This window comes from Malaclemys terrapin, chromosome 25 (genome assembly GCF_027887155.1).
Source record: "Malaclemys terrapin pileata isolate rMalTer1 chromosome 25, rMalTer1.hap1, whole genome shotgun sequence".
NCBI classification, from domain to species: domain Eukaryota; kingdom Metazoa; phylum Chordata; order Testudines; family Emydidae; genus Malaclemys; species Malaclemys terrapin.
This window is the reverse complement of record NC_071529.1, coordinates 9,170,010-9,182,397: the sequence shown is the minus strand read 5'-3', so window position 1 is coordinate 9,182,397 and position 12,388 is coordinate 9,170,010. Positions and strand designations below refer to the sequence as shown.

Here is a 12,388-nt window from a genome sequence, read left to right as displayed (position 1 = left end):
GATGGCAACCAGGCCAGCCGGAATCCCTGTGCTGTGCTTGAGATGGTGACGGCGTCGCTCGCCCCATGTCCTGAGTGCCGGAGCCAAGCCTTTCCCCTCTGCTCACCTCGCTTCCTGGCACCCTGCTGATCTGACAGCTCTGTTCTTCTGTGAAATCTTCCCAGGCCCTGGCCTTAAGGGGATGCCATCGGGTTGTAAAAAAAAAAAAAAAAAAAAAAAAAAAATCAAATCAAAGCCCATATCAAAGTGATGCAGAGGGCACCGTCCTGCCTCAAAACCAAGAGGATTGTGTGGTTTTTTTAAAAAAAAAATCCAGCCTTTAACTCTCTTTGCTCGGCTTGGATTGTGGAGGCTTGGATTGTTGTTGGCATCGCTGTTTGTCAGTTTCACTGTCCTGCTGCAGGAGCTGGGGTACAAATGTGATGGGAGAAAATTATTTGTGGGGTGGGAAATAACTACAGAGGAAATGGTCTTAAAAATCCTGAACCTTTCTGTGTCTCTTCAGCTCTGTAAAACCCTCAACTGGTGCAAATTAACGTAATCCCCATGACTTCAATGGCACCTTGCTGACGTACACCAGCTGAGGACCAACTTTTACCCAACTTAAACTACAGGGATGCTTCAGGCCCCTGGATAATCTCCTGTTTAAAAGCAGCCCAGGGCTGGAGTGCCAGCCCCCACAAAGAGAAGGCCACGCAACAGGGAGACGCCCATGTGTGGCTGGTGGGGGGGGGGGAAGTGACCGGTGTGCTAATGTTGCCTTAAGCATGTTACCTGTTTTGTTTTGTTCCCCCCTCAGTCTAGTTAAAAACGGCTGCTGAATTGTTGAGACCATCTGTCCTCAATGACTCCCGTTAAAACGTGGCTTGTGATTTAACTGTCTAATCTGAAAATTGGCGGGCTTTGTGGGGTTTCCTTTCCTCCCTCTTTGCTCACACTTCACTTGTGGACTGGAATTGAAAGGGCTTAAGGAAATATTTCATAATGTCCCTGGTTCCCCCTGTGGCCCTGTAGAGAGGTGACCTGCTTCCCCTTCGCAGGTGTCTACAATCAAGGATACAAATTCTCTGGCCCAAGGGTTGTGTTCTGCGCTGTCTTTTATTCTGAATTTGGCCTGGGGGTGGCTGGCGGGCACAGTGCAGTTAGGAGAAGGAGCAGTTCCTGGCCCCAGAGAGCTGATCCTGAGAAGTGCTGACCACCTACGACTGCTCTTTGTCGGCACCTCTCAGAATCAGGCCCTGAGTCAGACACGGTAACTGTTGAAATGCAAGGCCACGTGGAGACCTGGCAGCGGGCGCCTGAGGGCCGCAGCATGGCCATGTGAGGAAAGGGAGGCGGCATTCCCTGCCCAACGCTACACTGTTCAGCCCGGAGCAGGGGTGAGCCGTCCGCAGTGCTTCCCGCCCCCTTGTGGACTCAGCCCCCCTGCTCTGTGGGGTGTATGCAGGGACAACCCCGCTCTCCACTCAGGGGCTGGGGAAACTCTCCCCGGGCTGCTGTAGGTTTGTTCTGCTTAAACTCCTGCCACCCCGCAACAGGTTAAAGCCTCTAAACGCCACCAGCCCTGGATAGAACATGACCCTGCACAAACTTCTGCTGACTGCCCTGGTAAGTATCCCCTCTATTTATAGCATGGCCTGGCTTGCTCTTCTGAATCAACAAGGGGAGGGGTTTTCTGGTCATACCCATATTTACAAGCCCGAGGAGGTGGCAGGGGGCACTAATCTGCTGCCCGTCCCAGAGGCAAGGAGGCCCCATCCCGCGGAGCCAAGAGAATGTCTAGGGAGACCTTTGCGTTCACTTCCTCCACCCTGCGCGCGCTGCGCCTGCAGAGAGAGCGGCTGGAGTGGGAGGATCGCCAGAGGGCTCTCTCCAGGCAGTGCCTGACCAGGAGGTTCCCACCGGCCACCAGCAGCTCCCTGCTCCCCAAGCCCGCCCGGCGTCCCCGGTACTGCCGGGACCCTGCCGTCCACAACGTCCTGTACACCGGAGACCTGCAGACCATCAAGAACATCTTCAAAGACGAGGCTGTCGCGAACGTGATTGTGGAGACGGTCAGCGAGGAGCTGATGTGGTCGGCAGAGCTGGGTACGTAGGTGAGGTTTCTGATCCGGGTTTGTGGCTGGAACAAACCCAGGGCTGAGTACTGCTTTCCTCTCCCCTGCTGCCCTAGTTAAATGATCCCCCACCCCAGCCCCCCAACAGAGCCAGAGAACTTGTGCTCCCAAGGATGTGTCCGTTCTTGAGGCTTTGCTCAAAGTGCAGCAGAAAGGAGCCAAGCAGAGTTCAGCGAAAGCCCCCGGGGTTTCCTGAGTTCCTTGCTCATTCCAGAACACGTGACTTCTCCTGGAGAGCAGGGGCTGGGCAGCAGAAATCCTGGGTTCCAGTCCCAGCTCTGCCACTTAGTTGTTGTCGTTCATTTATTTGTATTGCGGTAGCACCTAGACGCGCCAGCTGCAATGTGGGTCTGTGCGCTAGGTGCTGTACATACATGTAGTCGGTGTCGCTCCTTGTCCTGGAGAGTCTGCAGGCTAAATAGCCAAGGTGGTGGGAGGGGAAAACACAGGAGCAGAGAGTTGGCAAAGATGCCCCGGCAAGGCCAGGACCAGAGCTCTGGTTCCCTGACACCCTGGCCCCTAAACCCCATTGCGCCTCAGATCTTGAGCAAGTTGCTCCGGTTCTCTCTGCCGTCTTCCCCCTGCCTCACTGTGACCCTGAGATCACGTGTGTGCCCAGCCCTCTGCTGTGGCCGGGTCACACAGATGAATTCCGGGAAGTCCTGGAGGCGGGAGGGTGGATTATGGTCACAGAGTCGAGGTTGGCAGACTCGATTAATGACCGTGAGTGGAACCCCAGCGCAGGGCTTTTTGAGATTCCCCTGCCCTCCTTCCCGCCTGCCCTCCCCTCCGCAGGGCTGTGGGTCCTGAGCCCTCAGAAGAAGCACACGTCCCCCTTGCGGATCGCGGCGGCCCGAGGCTATCGGGACTGCGTGAAGCACCTGATTCTGCAGGGTGCAGAGGTTGACTCCATGGTGGGCGGGAAGGCCGCCCTCCATGACAGCTGCATCCACCAGCGTGCTGAGTGCGCCCAGCTGCTCCTGAACTATGGCGCCAACGCCAACGTGCTGTCAGAGGAGGGGCTGGCCCCACTGCATCTCTGCACCTCCCCGGAGACCTTGCGGTAAGTGTAGGGTGGGGGCAGGGCGCGGTATGTCTTGAAGGGGAATTTCTACCCTAACCCGCAGAGATCTATAGGGCAGGCAGGTCAACGACATGCAAACTAGCTGGACTTTGGGAGGGGGGAAATGTCACTCCCCCAAGCTCTGCTCACAGGCAGAGATCCACCCACACTGGAGAAATCCACGCAAGGCTCCACCTTAAATCGTCGCACTATGCCCAGCTTAGATCAGTAGCAAAAGAGGTAAATGGTCTCATTTCACCAGTTGTCACTAGTCTTCAGAGTTAACAAGATGGGTCGCACCTCCCTGAGCTGCTATTTCAGGCTGTCTGCAGACATTGCTGCCTCGGTTCGTATTTTGACGATTCTATTCCCCATGGTCAGGGCTAGAGGCGTGGGGCCAAAAGTCTAGTGAGGACGTGACCCCGTGACGTGGGCACCTCTGGTTTGTGGGTGGTCTCTGAGCTGCCCTTGCAGGAAGCCTGGCTTCCAGACCATGCCCTTTGAAAATCAGCGCTATGCCAGGTGTGTCAGTTAGAAGCCACCACCCAGTCACTAGTGCCTTGTGAAAATCTTGGCCTTGGTTTTGTTTTTCAATGAAAGCGAAGATTGCAGAGCGCGAGCTGCAGCTGCTAGCCAAGCAGCGCATGCCAGCCCGACTCGCCCTCTGATCCCAGCTGACCCCCGTGGTCAGCAGAGAAGCTGAGGGCTGTATGGGCCACAGAGACTGAATGTCCCCTAGGAGAGCTCCCTCTGGCGCAGGATAGAGGCACGTGGTGTGAGTGGTAGAGAGCTGCCCTAGCTGTGTGTGCAGCCCCAGGGAATCCGTCTGCTGCTCCGAGGATGCTGGATCTCCGGAGTCCTCTGACGCTGCCCCTGGGAGCAGCCAGCGGGGCTGGTGTGGCGGTCCAAGACGCTGGGCGAGGGGGTGGGCGTGACGAAGGCTTGTGCTCCCAGCCAGCAGGATCAATTCAAGCAGATCGGGGCCCCGCTGCCGAGCCTGTGATTGCCAGGCCCAGGCGTGCCCCAAATCCCTGTGTCCTGCGAGTTGCACAGGAGTCATGGGGAAGCGAAGAAGGTGTCCAGAACCAGGCTATTTGTGGCAGGAGCTAGGGGTTGGTGGATGGGGGCAGCGGTAGCCTGGGCCAGGCCCCAATTTTCATGGAATGGCCCGGATTCCCCAGGGGGCTCAGGCCTGAGCATGGGGGGAGCCCATGCTCCCTGCTGGGGTTGGTGGGCGGGGAGCAGTCTGGGCCATGCCCGGCAGCGGGACTTGAACCCAGCTTGGGAAGGGAAGAAACTCTGCAGCTGCAGCTCTGGGGAGAGGGAGAGAAGGACCACCCCCAGGGCTCGGCTCGGAGGCTGAAGCACCCTGGAGCAGCAGAGGTGGGGGCTGGGGAAGGGTGAGCCTGGCTGTGTGTTTTTGCAGGTGCGCCGAGCTGCTCCTGGAGCACGGGGCCCTGGTGAACCTGAGCACCAGGGACAGGCGGACGACCCCGCTGCACGTGGCCGCCGAGCACGGCCTGGAGGCCCACCTGCAGCTCTACCTGTGCTACGGGGCCACCCTCACCCACCGGAACCGGGAAGGGGAGACGGCCCTCAACGCCGCCTGCGCCAGCGCCGACAAGCCCGCCGAGGCCGAGCGCTACTACAGGGTGGCCAAGCGGCTGCTGGAGTGCGGGGCCGACGCCAGGACGGCCGGCAGGAAGAACCACACCCCGCTCCACAACGCCTGCGGCAACTGCCACCCTCGCCTGGTGGAGCTGCTGCTCCGGCATGGGGCTGCCGTGAACGTCAGCAACTGCGCCGGCTACACGCCCATGGACTGCGCCCTGCAGGCGGTGGAGGAGTACCTGGACGGGCAGCCCGAGAGCATCATCGCCACCTTACTGGACCACGGGGCGGCGGCCATCAACCCCAAGGTGAGGGAGCGAGCGTGGGGAGGGAGGGAAATGGTCTGGGGGCATAGCCTGGCAGTCAGGACTCCTGAGGAGGCGGGAGTGGAGTCTAATGGTTAGAGCAGGACTCCTGGGTTCTGTCCCCAGCTTTGCCACAGGCTCCCTGTGTGACCTTGGTAAGTCTCTGTGCCTCAGTTTCCCCATTTCTCACTCAGAGTTTTGAGGCTCAGGTAATGTTTGTGTGGTGCATTGAACTCCTCGGGTAGAAACAAGTCACATTGTCTAGTTTGGCTGAAGGTGACATCAAGAGACAAGTAAAAGCCGGGGGAGGTGGGGGTGAAATGCATCTCTCTTAATCCCCCCTCTCCCCCCCCCGCCACCCATGGTTGTTCTGATGATGAGGGCTAACAGGCCTTTTTTATCTCTACCTCCTGATTCTGTATAAGGCTCTTTTTGTGCCAGGGAGACGGGTTCACGCTCATGCTTCAGGGCATAAACCAGCCACTAATTGCTGGGGTTAGGAAGAAACGGCATCTATAGCATTACTATTCACTCCCTTCTTGCATCTTCCTCTGAAGTATCTGGAACCAGCCATCAGAGGTGGGATACTGGCAATTCCCAGAGCACCTACAGCCTTCCTGTAGGATCCCAAACCCCTTTGCAAACTACAGCCCTCACGGCAGTACAGTATAAATGCAGCCATGCGGTACAGCGGTGTAGGGTGACCTTCACTCAGTGCAATGAGCGTTTAAGTCCCTTCTGAAACGTGCACATGGCAAGCTTTGCGTCTGCTCCTTCTATCGTGCATGCAAGGAGGGAGAGTTGAGTCCTCCCTTGCTAGGATCTGACCCTGTGACGGCAGGAAGTCCCGGCGCTCTAGGGCTGAGGCCCACATCACTGCGCTGTCGTCTCTGGCTCCCTCTAGCTTCGCTGGCACTCTCGCCCTCCTTGTATTTCTCCTCCCTCCTGGCCAGTTCACCCCTGTCCTCTGCTCTCTCCCACCTGGCTCTCAGATGCTGAAGTTCTGCTCCTTGGCCCCTCGTGCCCTGGAAGTCGTGCTGAATTCCTACGACCGGATCCCGTCCTGCGATTCCTGGGTGGAAGTGGTGCCTCCGGAGATGTGGCAGGTAAAGTCCAGCTCGCAGCCTGCTTGGCACCAGGCGGAGCAGGGGAGAGGTGCAGCGGGCTTGGATCTGGAGGCTGACTGGTGGCTTGGCCCCCAGATCAGGTGCATCTGGAGCTGCAGCAGGGGGAGCTTCTGCCATGGGCTGCCCCGGAGGTACCTGCTGGGGACAGAGGGTTTGATACTGCTGCCTAATATGCAGTCCGATGCTCAGTCTGCTCGGGGCTGTAGGCGACACGTTAGCCATCCTAGTACACATCTGTATGGCACGTATTCTGCGTAACCTTGAGAATGTGGGTCTTTGGGCAACTCGCCTGTGGGAACCAGACAGTGGGATCTGTGGCTGCAGGACTATCTCCATAGCTTGGGACTTTTAAAACTGGTCCAGATGAAGAAATCCCCTCTCCGCTGCAATCCCGCATTGGTCAAGGGGACTAGATCAGTGGCTCCCAAACACAGCTCCGTACTGGTGAGATCATTGGCTGGGGAAAGGTTCCAAAGAACAGGAGATGTGGAGTTAATGCCCATAGAGTTCTTGATCCTCCAGGATCTAGAGAGGACTGGGATATAAGCGTGGAAGGGACCTCCTGGCTCATCGAGTCCAGGCCCCTGCTGTCGTAGGCTACCCATCATATCGCATTCATAAGTCTGTCCAGTTCCATCTTAAAGTGAGTTCAGTTGTTTTCCCCGCCCCCATCCATGCTCTCCTTGGAGGCTGCTCCAGAACCTCCCTCTGATGGCTAGAAACCTTCTCATTTCCAGCCTTTATTGAGTGCATGATGGGGGACTTAAAGTGAGGGGCTTCTGGGTAGGAGACCTGCCTCTAACTGCGCGGAAGCAGCTGGTGTCTGCCCCTCCTTGCCACTGAACTCACTGCCGAGCCCTGTGATAGATGGAGCCTCCTTTAATCCTCCTTCCATCTCGGCAGGAGCACAAGACGTTCTACGACTCTGCTCTCCAGATGACGAACCAGCCCCGTCAGCTGCAGCACCTGGCGCGCTGCGCCGTGCGAAAGCACCTGGGAGCGCGGTGCCATTCCGCCATCCCCGAACTCAAACTGCCCCCGGCTCTGCGGGATTATCTGCAGCTCCCTCTGGAGGGCTACATCCGGTGAAAGAGAAGATGCGTCCTTCAGGCGTGTCATTTGGGGAATGGCTTTGAATTGCTGATGGGTGACTGGAGAGAGCCAGTGGGCTTCAATACAGCCTGAGATCCCAACGCACCGGGGGCCGTATTATTCTGCCAGTTGACTCGTGCCGAGTAGTAGCTGTGTGGGCTAGTTATAGCGAGTAAGTTGCCGCTCAGCGGGAGTGAGGTTGGCAGACTCTAGCCATTTCTGAATATACTTTGATAACAGGACTTGGCTTGTGCCAGCACCGGTTTCCACCCCGCTCTACTGCATATAATACGAGGACAAAGGATGGTCAATGAAATTCAAAAGCAGGACGCTTAAAAGTGACACCGTAGAATATTCTTCCCTATGCAGGGCCTACTTAGTCAGGGGAACCCATTGCCACAAGACATCATTGAAGCCAAGAGCTGAGCCGGACTCAAAGGAAGGACTGGACATTTGCTGGAGAACCAGGCTCTGCTGAGTTAGACTAGTAAAGCCTTCTAAAATATAAGAGTCTCTCTATATTTAAACGCTTTCTGCTTCAGGCCACGAGCCAAATGCTGACTGATGGGATCAGGAAGAACGTCTCACTCTGAGGGGAGCAGGGAACATTTCTTCCTTGTCCCCGGGGCAGGTTATTCCACGGCAACCTTCTGCTGGGTTTTCTGCACCTGCCTCTAAGCGGCTGCTACGGCCCCCCGTTGGACACAGGACACGAGGCGGGATGAGCCCTGGTCTGACTGACGTCCTTGTGCGTTGTTTGTTTGTTTTTAAACTCTTCTTTCTAAATACCAAGAACTGGGGTTATAAACTCAAGTCTTGGGGATCCTGGTGCCCTCCATGGACCCAAAAAGATGCCCTGGCTACAAACATGCCACTAGCTGAAAAGCACAAAACATGCACGCCGATCGAATCTGCCACCGGGTTTTGCAATGCCTGGGGCGGAGGCCTGATGCCCGGGGTGTGTCCCCCATCCAAACTGGAGTGCTCTTAAATTCAGTAAGGAGTGTGGTGTAAAGACCTAAATGTAGGGTGACCAGATAGCAACTGTGGGGAAAAAAGGGACAGGGGGTGGGGGGGGAATAGGTGCCTATATAAGAGAGAGTCCCAAAAAACAGGACTGTCCCTATAAAAATGGGACATCTGGTCCCCCTACCTAAATGGACCGAGGAAGTGCCAGCCCAGAAGCCCATCTTGTTCTGTGTCCTCCAGAATGAGCTGAACCTGGCCATTCTTGAAGGGGTCAAGGATACCCCCAGTGGCCAATAATGGAATAACCTCCCTATGGGGGAAGTTTCCTCCTGACCCCTCTGTTAGCTGATGCCTTGAAGCAGGAGCATTTAAAAAATAGTTAGCGCTCTTCATCTGTAACTCTCAAAGCAGTTACAACGGCAGGTCTGCTTCATTACCCCCTTTACAGCTGGGGAAACTGAGGCACGGGGCACTGGAAGTGACTTGCCCAAGGTCACCCAGCAGGCCAGTGGTAGAGCTGAGAATAGCTCCCTGCTCGCCAGTCCGCTGCTCTAGCCACTAGACCACATTGTAGCCCTTCCGAGGGATTTTAAAAACAACCTTCTAATGTAACGATGGATGTTCTCATTAGCTGGATTGGTTCAGTCTCTTTTTTTTACTTGAATCCTGCTTCTGTATTTTAATCTCATGAGCTCAAAAACTGCCTGTAGTTTGCAGTAAAATATTCTGTTCGGCTTTTGCACTTTAGGGGTAGCCTGTGCTAGTTGTTTCCCCATGTAAAATAAAAAGCTACAGCAAATGTATTTCAAAACAAGCTTGTTTGGAATCTTTTTTTCCTGTATTGCTGGGGGTTAGGCCTGGGCGTGTGTGCTCTCTTCCTAATGAGCGTAGCCCGAGCAGTGCCTTGCGTGTTAGCGTAAGCCCTCTCCTCTGCTGCTCTGATGCCGATGTCATCAACCGTTGCACCTTGGAGAAGGATACATCGGAGAAGGAAAAGCACCAGCGGTGGGCAGTCGAAGCCATTAGCTCTGGAGTCAGGATTGACTTCCAAGGAGAGGCTGCAGAAGCTGGAAATGTTTCACCTTGCACCGAAGAAAGTCCGAGGGCAGCCGCTGGAGATATTTACGGGTCCCCAAGCGAAAGCACTGTTCCGAATACTCCTCTTAGCCATCTCCAGGTCCTTTACAACTGTGGGAAAGCAGGACCCCATTTTAAAGCTGGGGAAACATTAGTGACTTAGCCAAGCAAATCAGTGGGACAATAGGGACTAGAACCCAGGATTCCTCTGCTCTAAACCCTCTGGTTCCCTTTTTAAGAGGGTGTGAATGTTTTGTCCTTTAAACACCACCCACACACTGTATTGGCCTTAAAAACCAAACCAGCCTAAAACCCCACTCCCGTGGCAGTTAAATGTCAGGTTTCAGAGTAGCAGCCGTGTTAGTCTGTATCCGCAAAAAGAAGAACAGGAGTACTTGTGGCACCTTAGAGACTAACAAATTTATTAGAGCATAAGCTTTCGTGGACTACAGCCCACTTCTTCGGATGCATATAGAATGGAACATATATTGAGGAGATATATATACACACATACAGAGAGCATAAACAGGTGGGAGTTGTCTTACCAACTCTGAGAGGCCAATTAAGAGAAAAAAAACTAGTGAAGTGATAATTTTTCTTTCTGCCTTGGAATCCCTGCCCTATGGAGTGGAGATGGAGCTGAACAGGGTCAGGGCCCATTCAGGGGAGAGCTTTGGAGGGGGATGCCAGGCTGGAAAAGTCCCCTTTGGCAGGGGGTGCTCCACAGCTGCTGGCCAGTTTCCTGCAGTGGTGTGATATACAGGAGACAGGCAGTGCACGGGGCATGGTGAACTCACAGCTTCAGAGCCAAGCAGTTGGAGAAGGAGCAGTGATTTTTATCTATGGTATTGCTATGCCATTTCCATGGTAACCAAACATCTCCCTATGCCCTTATCCCTGTTCTACAGGAGGGGGAACTGAGGCACAGGGAGCCTGGGGGCCAGCAAGAAATAGAAGTTAGGGCTCCTATGTCCTAAGGCAGCACCTTGACTACTGGGCCATCTGCCCTCTCTCTTATAACTAATAAAAAGTGAGAGAGGGGCTTGAATCCAACCTCCAAGCCAGACTCTAGCACTGAGCCCCATAGCTTGGAATACCACCGCCCAATCCTCCAGTCCACACACTCCTGGACTTGGAGTTGGGATCTGCTCTTTGGGGCTTGGAGTGTAGAGGTGATATATGTGAGGATACCAGCTTGCTGGAGGGGCTCAGAAGCCATCCATCCTAGTAGAGAATGGCTGGGTTCAGTACATGAGGAGGGTTAATTTTTTCCCCCCCTCTCAACACTGGACATGGGCTGGTGCCACAAGCAGGATAATGAACTTCAGACACTTATTCTGAGCTGGTCTGATAGCTTGCATGGTGCAGAAGCAACACTGAGGGTCTGGATTTTCAGTTATGACCAATACTATCTGGTTCCCTTTAAAACATTGTAATGTAGGAAGTGTTTACATAAAAACATACCACTGCCTGCTAGTGGATGAAATCAGACTTGCTCAACTGTGTGTCACAGCCCCTGTAGTGCTAGCAGCTAAGGGAGATTCTCCTTTAGCGCTAGTGGGCAATGTCTATGCTTTTGCAGAAGAAGCATGAGAGTCCTATTACTGGCATAGTTAGTGCCATAACATGGCATATAGAGGATCTGTTAGAGACTGGGAGATCTCTAGTTAGAAATCCACTTTATCTCACATAGCCTCTTTCATCTTTGTGCAAACCTGCCTGGAATCAGGTGTTTAAACTAGATGTGGGGTTGGAAAGTGAATCGTGCTACTTTCCCAACCTCTGCCCACTTGAGATGTGATAGTAAGCGTGTGCAGATCTTTGCCCAGCAGTAGTGAAAAAGTTCCAATAATAAAGTAAACTACCATCCTAAGGCCTCAGAGGTCACACCTGCTGAGCTGAATGGGGAATGAATTGTGTCCGGCGACCTGCAGACTCCAGAAGCCCCAGTTACAGCAGAGGGTTGGTTATCTCGGTCAGCAGCAGGGCTAGCAACTTGGTTTTAATGACAAATAAAAGCTTAAGAAAACCACACTGGAAATGCCACAGCAAGACGCCTCCGCCCCTCCAGCCTGTCCTGTCCCCCTAACCGCCCAGCATGTATTTCCAGTTCTCCTTGTCCCCTGTTTAGGAAACCCCTGTGTTTAGCTTTAGCCGCTGGCGTTCAGAAAGGCTTGTGCTGTCTTTGAGGAGCTGGAATGAAGAAGCTTTAAACACTTGTTAGGACACAAGTTGGCAAGTAAAGCTGACACTAGAGTGACCAGATGTCCCGATTTTATAGGGACAGTCCTGATTTTGGGGTCTTTTTCTTGTATAGGCTCCTATTACCCCCCCCACCCTGATTTTTCACACTTGCTGTCTGGTCACCCTAGGCGATACACAGCTGGCCAGGTTCTCTCCCTTTCAATTGAATTCACCACTCTGACTTGCTGCTCGTTCTGCATCTTCCCACCAGCTTTGCCTGGAAGGCAGTACCAGCCCCTGAGTCTAGACTGCTAGCCCCCCTCCAACCCCCTGGACCTTACGGCAGCAGAACAAGCCGAGGTGTGACAGGCCCCTCGGCCGACTCGCACCAGCTGGGGATCTAGCCGGGTGCGGCTACACCCTGTAGCGACAGACTCCTAGGGTTCACTTCCCCCATCCTCTTCTGGGGGAAGGTAAACTGAGTTCCATGTCCTTTACTGCATGGGGTCTGTAGGTGGAGACGGCCCCAGGGGTACCCTCTACAGATCCCAGCACCCTTTTCATTCTTAATATCACCCTCCTCATTCCCCTGCTTTCGCAGATTGCTGGGAGCTGGTTATCTTCTCCCAGAGGTGGCTGCATTTCAGTGCTGGCAGCTGTCAACAACTTTGGGATCCTACCTGGTACTAGACAGCGCAGCTGCATCCCTCTCTCAATGCTTTCAAACGCCAAAGAGCTTTTCCTCCCCTTACGCCAAGTCTGGTGGCTTCACCTTCCTTCCCCTGTCCCAGCCTCTGGGGGAAAGCCTGGGAGCGAAGGGGCGAGGGAACTGGGAGAGTAGGA

At 54.5% G+C, this 12,388-nt stretch overlaps 1 protein-coding gene across 1 annotated transcript; it reads left to right on the top strand.

Moving 5' to 3' along the window:
- Positions 1–1,668: 1,668 nt before the first annotated feature.
- Positions 1,669–9,090, top strand: ASB16 (ankyrin repeat and SOCS box containing 16). The gene is made up of 5 exons (XM_054014481.1): positions 1,669–2,088; positions 2,913–3,180; positions 4,607–5,099; positions 6,089–6,202; positions 7,127–9,090. The coding sequence occupies exons 1-5, from the start codon at positions 1,776–1,778 to the stop codon at positions 7,310–7,312; spliced, it is 1,374 nt and encodes a 457-aa protein (XP_053870456.1). The 5' UTR covers positions 1,669–1,775; the 3' UTR covers positions 7,313–9,090.
- Positions 9,091–12,388: the final 3,298 nt, after the last annotated feature.

Excerpts from the sequence above, each read along its gene's own strand:
- ASB16 (XM_054014481.1), top strand. The coding sequence starts at position 1,776 with ATGTCTAGGGAGACCTTTGCGTTCACTTCCTCCACCCTGCGCGCGCTG. Across the intron at positions 2,089-2,912 it reads GATGTGGTCGGCAGAGCTGG|GGCTGTGGGTCCTGAGCCCT; the intron begins GTACGTAGGTGA and ends TCCCCTCCGCAG. Across the intron at positions 5,100-6,088 it reads CGGCGGCCATCAACCCCAAG|ATGCTGAAGTTCTGCTCCTT; the intron begins GTGAGGGAGCGA and ends CCTGGCTCTCAG.